The 11,108-nt window shown below is 35.1% G+C and overlaps 1 protein-coding gene across 7 annotated transcripts in view; it reads right to left on the reverse strand.

Annotated features, from left to right (window-relative positions):
* Nucleotides 1–11,108, reverse strand: part of SHPRH (SNF2 histone linker PHD RING helicase) — an 81,115-nt gene that overhangs the window by 52,066 nt on the left and 17,941 nt on the right. For all 7 annotated transcript variants that reach the window (XR_001888500.1, XM_017888783.1, XM_017888780.1 and 4 more), the window contains 5 exons: nucleotides 10,731–10,839; nucleotides 9,876–10,132; nucleotides 7,643–8,302; nucleotides 6,133–6,384; nucleotides 5,237–5,315 (listed from right to left, as the gene is read on the reverse strand). Coding sequence is in view for 6 of the 7 variants with exons in the window: in XM_017888783.1 (XP_017744272.1) it covers nucleotides 5,237–5,315; nucleotides 6,133–6,384; nucleotides 7,643–8,302; nucleotides 9,876–10,132; nucleotides 10,731–10,839 (1,357 nt within the window). In the remaining variant the exon portion in view is untranslated. The remainder of the gene's footprint in view (nucleotides 1–5,236; nucleotides 5,316–6,132; nucleotides 6,385–7,642; nucleotides 8,303–9,875; nucleotides 10,133–10,730; nucleotides 10,840–11,108) is intronic.

The raw sequence follows: 11,108 nt of genomic DNA on the forward strand, positions 1-11,108 counted from the left end.
GAACTTTCCATGAATTAAAATACAGGCTGTATAGGCTCTTAAATCTGAAATTCAATTCCAATTGCATTTATATTTATTGAGCATCTATTCTGCCCTAGGTTTTGTGCTAGGTGGTAAAATAATGTTAGGTTTATGGAATCATTCATTACACAAAGCTTATACTTAATTCAAAAATCTGAAATTTCTATCAGAAGTTAAACCAAAAAACCACTCAACTGAATGTATTTGGTAAGACATACGTAAGAAATACCATGCTCTGAAACCAAAAGACGCAAGATTTGCTGGATTGGAAAAAAGAATTTCTAATCACACAGATGACATGAAGAATATTCTCTGATGCAGTATTCCTCATATCCTTTATCTAATAATTCTCCTAGAAAAGAAGGCTAAGAGAGTAATAAAAATATATAGATAAGATTTACTTACACAGTGATATTCATAGCAACAATATGTAGAAAAATGACTCAAATAAATAAATTATGGTAATCCCATAAAATAGAACTATTTTTCGTTTCTGATTCAGCATGCCTTGTATTTGTTAGCTTTAGAGCATGGGACTTCTTGTGTATCTCTTTACTGGGCACACTCAATTTTATATTCTATTCCCCTCCACCTGCCCACTTAACATATCCTAAACAGTTTTCCATATATTTATCTGTAAGGAGTTAAGAAAAACTGCTTTGGATATGATGTTAAGTGGAAAAAAAAAAAGGAATATAAAATTGTGCAGGCAGAATAAGCTCAAATATATAAACATCTACATAGAAAAGATTCGATGTGGTTTTGTCTTCAAATGAAGACTATGAGTGTAATTTTGTAATTTTTTTTTTTTTTTTTTTTTGAGACAAAGTCTTGCTGTTGCCCAGGCTGGACTGCAGTGGCACCATCTTAGCTCACTGCAGCCTCAACCTCCTGGGCTCAGTGATCCTACCTCAGCCTCCCGAGTAGCTGAGATCATAGGTGTGTGCTACCATGCCTGGCTACTTTTTTTATTTTCTGTAGAGACAGGGTTTCCCTATGTTGCCCAGACTGATCTCGAACTCCTGGGCTCAAGTGATCCTCCCACCTCAGCCTCCCAAAGTGCTGGAATTACAGGTGTGAGCCACTATGTCCAGCTTGTAATTTTATTTATACTTTTATGTACAGTTCAAACTTTTTCACAATGGGCATATATTCTCTTCAGAAGCCATAAAATAATAATACAAATATCCTTCCCACACCTACAACACTTATTCTGAAGATGATCAACAAACATTTAGATTGAATTAAGCTACCTTGATGGTTGCTGGGAGTTAGCAACATCTGAAAGAACCAATGCATCACTGCTATACAAAGGTTCACGGATTTATATTTTCAGCTCAAATAAATTCAATTGCTATATGCTACCTCTTCTTTGAGGTCCCAAAGCCATCTCAAACTCAATTTGCCAAAATCTCAAATTCATAATCTTTTTGCACACGTGCTTCTTTTTTTTTTTTTTGAGAAAGAGTCTTGCTCTGTCGCCCAGGCTGGAGGGCAATGGTGCAATCTCGGCTCCACCGCAACTTCCACCTCCCAGGTCTCAGTCTCCCGACTAGCTGGGATTATAGGCGCCCACCACCACATCCAGCTAATTTGTATATTTTTAGTAGAGACGAGGCTTCCCCATGTTGGCCGGCTGGTCTCGAACTCCTGACCTCAGATGATCCACCCATCTCAGCCTCCCAAAGTGCTGGGATTACAAGTGTGAGCCACCGCGCCTGGCCCATGTTTCTTTTCTGGTAGTATTCACTGGGGAAACCAGTCACCATTCACGGATTTATGCAAGTCAGAAATCTTGGTATCTCCTGATCTGTCCCTGAGGCTTGTTAATTTTGCCTTATCCACTTTTTTCTGTACCTTTAGGACAAACCTAGTCCAAATCAAGTGTCAGCACCACTTGCCTAGATTACTTCTTATAGACAATCGATATCCTAACACCCACTCTTCTAAACCACTCTCCACACTGCAACTTGAGTGATCTTTTGAAATACAAATCTAACCACAAAATGACCCCCAACCACTGTGTTTAAATTGTTTCAAAAGCTCCTACTACTCTTAAGAAAAAAAACAAAATTCTTTAACATGGGGAATAACATCCTCTATGGTCCCATCTCTACTCACCTAGTCTCTCCATCTACCATCATCTCCCTAGCTCTTTATGTTCTAGCCACACTATTTCTGCCACATGATCTATTTACATTAATATTTTCTGTTTCCTCTACAATAGAGGATTTTTCTTTCCTCTTTACCTAGCCCATGTTAATGTTTCAGATCACAGCTCAGTTGTCAGTTCCTTCTGCATCCCAATTGTATGATGTTACAGAATAAGATTTTTTTAATGAAACCTGTTATAGTTAGAATTTTCCATTTTTTTCATTTGTGAAAGTTATCTCAATTGCAATTTTGATATTTATCTAAGTATTTAAGAAATATTTTAAGAAATACATGTTCTCCTCTAAGCTGTAAGCTCAACAGATCAGGGATCGTATGTACTTTTGCTTATCATCTGTTATGGTTTGAATATATCCCCCAAAAGTTCATGTGTTAGAAGCTTAAACTTCAATGAAAAATGTTAGGCGGTAGGGCCTAATAATATGTGACTCGTTCATGAGGGTGGAACCCTCATGAGTGGATTAATGTCATTATTGAGGGAGTGGGTTAGTTATCTCAAGGGTTGGTTATCACAGAGTGAGTCCAGCCCCTGATGCTTTTCTCTATCTTATGTACTCCCTTCCACCTTCCACCATGGGATGATCCTCGCCAGTTGCCAGTGTCATGCTCTTAGATGTCCCAGCCTCTAGAATTGTGAGTTAAATAGACTTCTCTTTTTTGTAGTTATCCAGTCTGTGGTTTCCTAACAGCAAAAATCTGACTAAGATTCTATCCTACCTCACAAAGAAATAAATGAAACACATAAATAATAATAAATGAAATAATAAATGCATCACAAAGTATTTGTTATTTTAAAGTCAACACTTTCAAAGACACTAAAATACATAAATGACTACATAAATGAAAAATAAAAACAACAAAAGCAGAGGTAGAAGCAACTATCATTCACTGAATATTTAATATTTGCTAGGTACTGTGCTAAATCCTTTGTATACTTCATCATAATTCACCTTTAAAACACCTTATTTTACAGATAAGAAAAATAAGGACTTAAATGTTTAAGGAATTTGTTTATGGACAAACAACTAATAAGTCAGGATGTAAACCCCGGTTTTTATATTCCCCAAAGCCAATGATTTCTATATACAAATTAATACATTATGTAGACATACAGTGTAGGGGATGGAAAGTGTTAGGAAGCGTTATTCCATATTTGACATTCCAAGTAGATGACATTATTTTCAGGCTGGCAATTTCTGAAGACATTTCTGGGTGTCAGAATTGTAGGAGTGCTACCAGCATCTAGTGGGTAGAAGCTAAACATCCTAAAACATACAGGACAGTTCCCAAAGAACTGGCCCCAAATGTCAATATGGTCAATGTTGAGAAACCCTAGTTTAGCACAAAAAGAAAAGAAACGAGACTTCCATGTCCAAATACAACATAGTAAGTCATGAGTAGGCTAACATTCCTAGTGTGACAACTAGAAAAAAACCATTTAATTGCAAGAATCATATTGCAATCAATTGCAAGAAAAAACCATTTAATTGCAAGATACCAGAGCGATATGGAGGCAAGGGGGAAAGACAAAATTCTAGAAAGTCTGGAAAAGCTCTTTTGGAGCTGACATGGAACATGAGGAAACTTGCCTTATTGCGCAAATATATTCGTGGCTATACATACGTGTCAAAACTTTTCAAACGTGGTATTTTAAATATTTGGTTATATTCTATGTCATTCATACCTCAATGAAGTTCAAAGGTACAAATAAAATAAAGCTGGTTTTTAAAAAATTACTCAAGAATTTGTTGAATGGTGACAGGTGCTCAAAACACTTGCCAACATCTTATATCTCCAAAAAAACCTACCCAGGAACTAAGAAATTATTGCTCATATTCTCTCAATATTAAAATGAGAAAGAGTAACTCTGATAATCATATACTCTTTTCTATATCCTCTCAGCTAACTTTTGAGCTGAGTAAGATCTTAGACCTTATTAATGCCTATTTACAATTTCGACAGTTTCCAAACATGAAAGGAGACCACTAAATGTGGTCCTTTACTGAACCTGATATGATTCTATAAATATGTATCTAAACGTAACATTTAAGTTATGCAAATATTTAAATATATACTAGAAAATATTACTAGAAAACCTTTTCTTCCTAAAAATAATCATTGGAAAACATTGCTTTTAAAGGTCAAAGTAACAGATGCTGAGATTTCTGTTTTAGCAGGGTAAGTTATGCTGTTGAACACAAACATACGAAAACTTGGGTTTTCAGAAAGATAAGTTTTGAAGATGAGTATTTACTACAGAACTCCAAGTATGTTTAAATTTTGTAATTTAACTACACTTTAATAACAGCTTTTAGGGAAATACATAAAACAAGATTTAGTTAAACTTTTCATTTTAGATATTCACAACTTGAATAAAGGTTTTAGAAATGCAGTGTCTGTTCTACAGAAAAAGTGATATTGAATAAGATTAACGTAGAAGGATAATTTCAATGTATGTGTGGAGAGGAGGAAAAAACTAGACACAATCTAAATGTTCAAGAAAAGGAATGGTACAAGGAATAATGGTATATACATATAGTGTGACATTATAAGCCTATTAACTTCTATAATTACTAAAATTATGGCCCTAGTATTCATGGGTTCACACAATAAAAACTATAGTCTCCATTTTCACAGACACAGTCAATTGAAATTAACTCCCTTTCTCTGTTTTTCTGCCTCTCCTCCTCCCCACCACTACCCTTTGTTTCTTTTTGGGTTAGATTCTTTCTGTTTTCTACCTATCACTTTGGAACTCTAATTTTAATTCAGACATATCTATGCTGTTTAGGCAGGTACAATAATTGTTCAACTTAAGGCAAAGAGACCTCTTAATATATATCTGTCCTCATATACATAAACAGAAAAATCACCTGAGTCCCATTTAAAAAGATAAACGCTTGAAACTATTAGGAGTCAACTATAAAGTTATGAATCATCACGTCAATAAGGACTTCAGCAAAGGTTAAGCATAACAATACTTTTCTCTCTAAAAAATGTAGCTTTCCAAGTGCATGCAATATGTGAGGAAACCATACATTACCCTCTAATCCTCTCTGTACTGGAGTGCCACTGATACACCACCGATTAATCCCGCTCAAACGCTGGGCCATTTCTGCAGCCTGATGAGAGAGAAAATGAAATAAAACAAAATCCAGAAAACCAGAGAAAGAACACAGAAGTCAGTCATACTCATGAAATCATAACAGCCCATTAAAAGCTACACTTCCGGTGAGATGTACCTGCTTTTATTTAACGGTTATCACACTTAATGCTGAATGTCATATTCAATTGACCATCTTCCAGTACAGTGGTTCTCACTAGTGGGAAGCTGCCACGCAGTCCCCTAAAACAGAGGGGTAGTTCAAATACAGAATGAAAAAGCCCCCTGAACAACTGATTCATGTCCTACATCACTCTATCCTCCAGATATACTAATAGACATGATTCATATATTCAGTTCAGGTTATAGACTGGCCAAAGACAAAAGAAAAAAGACATATGACATTCAAAGGCTGATCAAAATTCTGTCTCTAAAGTAGTATTTTCTGCTACCATTTGGCCTCTGATTTAAAAGACTGTCAAAGTCAACTTTGGTTCAAAGCTATCTGAGGCTACATGATGAGCTCCCAGTTAGCAGAAATGCTTATAGAAGTTCCTAAACACAGTTTACTTTGATTTGCATTATGTATCAATTGACATCTTACTGAGAAATATATATTTCACATACAGCAAAGATTCACAGAGTATAAAATTAATTTCAAAGGGTTATGTAGTTCAAAGCACAAGAGAAAAGCACAAGTAGTGTTTAATAACAAACTTTTGACCAATATCAGTACTACAGGTTAACTATGCTTAAACTATTAAACTACTCAAGTTCCCCTAATTCCATTTACCACTTCTTCCCCAGCCCTCAAAAGATTTTGCAGAAACTCTCACTTTTACTGCGGGACATTCAACCATCTGAGCTTCATCAAGGCAGATCCTCCACCACTCCACAGCTACTAGGGGGCTCGGGATAGCCATATAGCGCTTCTGGTTCCGTAGTCGACGCCCATCCTCACTATTGCTATGTGGGATATCGACATAATTTAATTCTGAACGAAGTACATCATAGGTGATAATAACTATATCCTGTTCTGCCAAAAAATGAGGTTGTAAAAAGCCATCTTTCTTCACTCCTTGATATACCTAGGAAATAATACAGGCAGTTACTGCAAAAAGGCTCACTAAAGGCAATGAAATATTCACTCACTTATACCTTTACTAAGTCCTCTCTATTTTCTTAGGAGCATTCATGCTATGAGACAGATCCCATACCTGTTTAGAGAAGGATATGTTTTAGTGTGAAAGATGAATTACATAATTGATGTGCAACAAACTGTAATAAATGTAAACATGACAGCATCACAGTGGAAAGACCAATTCTGTAGCAGAGAAGGTGAAATCACAGAAGAGTTAAAACCTGAGGTATATCTTAAAGGTTCTCATAGGTGGCAAAAAGAGAAAAGGGCTATATGTAGGTAGGAGGATGGAATCAATAGCACATGTGAAAGCACAATGGTATGAAAAAGTAGAAAATAAGAGCTATTATTTATGAAATGTCTTTTATATTTCAGATACTGTGCTAAGCATTATCTCCAAACTTCAACAATAATTCTGTTGGTAGTTAACATTCCTATCCCACACATAAGAAAAATAAAGTGACTTGCTCAAAACTGATAGAACTAAGACTCAAAGCTTTGCCTACCCACACAGAACAGAGCTTCTTAACAGCAAAAATTGTTTTACTTATTACGGTATTCTCCATGCCTATGTAGAGTGGATGAAATATAAAAACCTTCAGTAACATTTGTATGGAAAGAAGGAAGAATGAAATTAGTGATGGGTATTAATATTAGGAAACAATAATATTACTATGTGCCCCGTACTTGATGAAATCATATAATCTTCACAAATGACTGGATACCATTTTTAAAACTCAGCACAGTTCCTGGCACATAATAAGTGGTCAATAAAGATTTGCTGTATAAGTAAATTCTTATTTTACAGCTGAGGTAACTGAAGCTTTAGAGGATGATTCTGGAGCTAAGAGATGGCAGGTCAGATAAGTAGCTCCTATAACACAGTGCTGTCTTTGAATTGCATTTCTCTCTGAAGACTATAAATGCTTATACCAATATTTTTTCATTTACATACTCAAGAATTTTTAAAAAGTGTTCACATCTTTATATTCAGAATGCTTAAACTGCTGAAATTCTGATGTTAGAATAGAATAACACTGTACTGTTCTAGTTATTAGTCTCAATTTTTTTCTTTAAGCTTTAACATTACTATTAACTCATTCAGTTAGTTTTGAGGATAAACAACAAAGAAACAAAGATTAGGAAACTATCATGAAGAAGAAAAACTTCACATTTTCCTCTCCCTCTAGTCCAAGTGGCCTTACCAAGACTCGAAGAGATGATGACCTCACGTGCCTGTTGATCTCATCCACCCACTGGTGACAGATGGAACTTGGAGAGATGATCAGAGTTGCTCTTGTTGACACTGGCTCCATTGCAACAAGGCAGTGGGGGCAATAAAAAGGCTTGATCTTCAGATTTTTCTCATCATAATTTACGCACGTTGCATGCTGCCACAGGTGACACTTCAGGCACTGAACACGAGGCTTACGATCTATCTGATCAAGTTCACCACATATGCACTCAAAGCGATAATCAGAGGTGTTAAAGGGACTCATGGTATTAGAAGGTGGTACATCACTAACAGCAGGATTTAGAGATTCAGCACAGTCCTCTGTTTCATTTTCTTGGTTGAATTCAGAGATACATGTACTTTTAGACATAGCAACATCATTTATTCCAGAGTTGCTAGTAGCTGGACAGAGACCTTGTGAATGGGGATTGATAAATGGTTGACTTTTTCCTCTTTTTGTGGATGGAAGAGGCTTTTTCCTCAATTTACTACGATTTCTCCTGGACTTATAATAATAATAGTAAGGATCATCATCATCATCAGAGGTGTTTGATGGCAAGTATTCAGAATCTGTGTCCTTACTCCCTGATTTTCTAGATTCTTTCTGAATTTTCCTTGGACTCCCTACTGCCTATGAAAAAAAAATTTAATTAATTGATTTCAACATAGTTGCACTTCTGAAATTAAACTCCTGATTTATGTAAGTACTTCATATAAAAATCTACCCTTTGCTACCTTTTTCCCTGAGGAGAATCACTCTTGATAAGTGGCTTCCAATCTGCCCTCTGTAAGGACCCTCGCTTTATCTCAAAACAAAAGGACGGCTCTACAAGTGTAAGATTTGAAGAGATGAAAAATTAGGAAGATAAAGGAAGCTACTGATATTTTGTTATTAACCTACTATGATTTAGTCTGCCTAAATCAATACAAGACTAGTACTTTCAAGTACATAAATACACAAATTGGGGCAACTACAAAAATACCAAGTACTAAAATATTGCATCCAAAGAAAGTAAAAGATAATCCACTGGTTACTGCAATTAGCAAATTGATTGCTTCTTTCCTTCCCTTTTCTACATGTGTCCTCTCTTACAATTACTTATTAAATGCCAATTCTGTGCCAGTAGTTGTGTTAGATGCTAGGGACACAAATATGAACAATACTTGGCCCCTGGTCTCAAAGGGGTCTACTGGAAAAGTGAGAACAGTAAAAAGTAAAATGATGCTATAGGAATACCTAAGAGGGTTGTACAACATAGTGGGAGTATGATAGGCAGGTAGGTAACAGGGACAGCTTCCTCCAAGTGATATCAGGGCTGAGGTCGAACAGGGGAGTTAAGACACAACATGTATTCAACGGCATTAACTGAGGGAAATTTTCTAGTTTTGGTGGTAGCAGGATTACCAAAAGCACAGTTGATTGCTGTCTTCAATGCTACCCAAGGACAATACCAGACTTCCTACTCCAGGAAATAATTTTTTTTCTTGGTGGCCAAGCTGCTAGTTCCACATCTTGACTTGTTGTCATTAGTCTTTATTTATGATTGCAAATATTTTAACTATTTTCCTAAAGGCAAACTGAAATTACTGGCCCAACAGAAGCAGTTTTCTAACAAAATGCAGAAATTTTATAAGATAATAATATAAAGAAAACAAGAATTTAGTAGTTCCAGACCTGCCTGGGCAACACAGTGAGAACCCCATCTCTACAAAAAATAAGAAAAATTAACCAGGCATGGTAGCATGAGCCTGTACTCATAATTACTTGGGAGGCTAAGGCAAGATGATAGCTTGGCACAGGAGTTCAAGGCTGCAGTTAGCTATGACCACTGCATTCTAGCCAGGGCAATAGACAGATGCCCTGTCTCTTAAAAAAAAATACTAAAAATAAATAATACAGAAGATGCTTTAGACTCTATAACAGGCTTAGCCAACTAATTTTATAATTCATTCAATAAATATCTGAGTATTTGTTATGTGCCAAGCATTATCCTCTGGGTTTAATGATAGCCAAAATAAAGTTATTCTCATGGAGTTTATATCCACAAAGTAGAAAATATAAGTTACAGATATAAGTACTCTTCCTATTTTGTTTTTTATCTTCAGATTGTAAGAGTTTCAGTGTCAAGGTGGGATCTGTCAATGTACTCGGTAAGGTATCACATAAGTGTACTTAATATGCAGCTTAACTTAAGCTCTGTTACCTGCTTTTTTGTTTTATCACATATATCCTCTTCCTTATAATTCTTTCCTAATGTAAAAGTCCCAGAAAAACCATGGCCTTTGATCTGTTTCACGAGACCTTCAAAAATTAAACATTTCAGCATCCGTTTCAAAAGACTCCTGTTCCGTTGAACATCGTATCTATATATAGAACTGACATACTTATAGATGGAAAGGATGGACACTCCTTTTTTTCCATTCATTTCCTTCACAGCTGTCAGGATCATCACACGTGTAGCTAAATGTAAAAGGATATGCTAATTCAGTCAAAATAATTAAAATGAAAAGAAAGTATAACCTGGTTAATCTTAATCTGCATGAGGACTGAGTTAAGAAAAAAATAAATCAAAGATTTATTACAACATAGTGTCATTTTGAAAAAATATGTAATAAAAATGTATCTCAGCATATTAAGAAACAAATTAATGTAATACAAATAATTGAAGGAAGAATTACTTATATTGAATTGTTAATGTTATAAAACAACAATCATTCAGAATTATAAAAGAAAACTCTCACAATTATTTAAGTATACGCTACGAGTAGTATGCGAAACGTTCATTTCCTAAAAGATAAATAAAGCCTGGTTTAAACTGTAAGCTAAAGAGATTTAAATACAACAGACTGAGCAAGAACTACCTGGGCCAAGTCAAACAAAAGAATACATCTTTACTTTTGTTAAGATACTATGACTTGTAATTGAATTCATTTATGAAAAGCATACATAACTGTAAAAACAATTATTTATAACAATTACAAGATATCTCTAAGGATTGCAAGAACTTTAGCAAAGATCATTACAAAAAGGTATTTCCTTTAAGAGATGTCATACTTACGAGGGCACTGAACTTTTTCTTTTGGTTCAAATTCGATATTCTGGATTTCTGTCTCTTTCAGTTTTCCTCCAAAATAATGTGACGGAATAAAGTAATTCACCACTTTTCCCTGATACAAACAACAGTCAGTAGTTACACAGTGTTTTGCTCTCAGTATTCTGAATTGTTGATTGAAATTAACTTTCCTTCTTTATGGAAATGCAAAACAGTTACAAAAACTTGCAAGAGAAAGGGCCAAATAGCTGTAGATACATACATTGTTTTATTTCTGAGTTTACAGCTAGCTATCACTTAAAAAAAATGTGCATATTATCTTAAATTACCTAAATGTTATGTGTGGAACCTCTGAAATTAACTTTTTTTTTTTTTTTTTTTTTT

This window comes from Rhinopithecus bieti, unplaced genomic scaffold (genome assembly GCF_001698545.2).
Source record: "Rhinopithecus bieti isolate Rb0 unplaced genomic scaffold, ASM169854v2 scaffold_18358, whole genome shotgun sequence".
In the NCBI taxonomy this organism is placed as follows: Eukaryota; Metazoa; Chordata; class Mammalia; order Primates; family Cercopithecidae; genus Rhinopithecus; species Rhinopithecus bieti.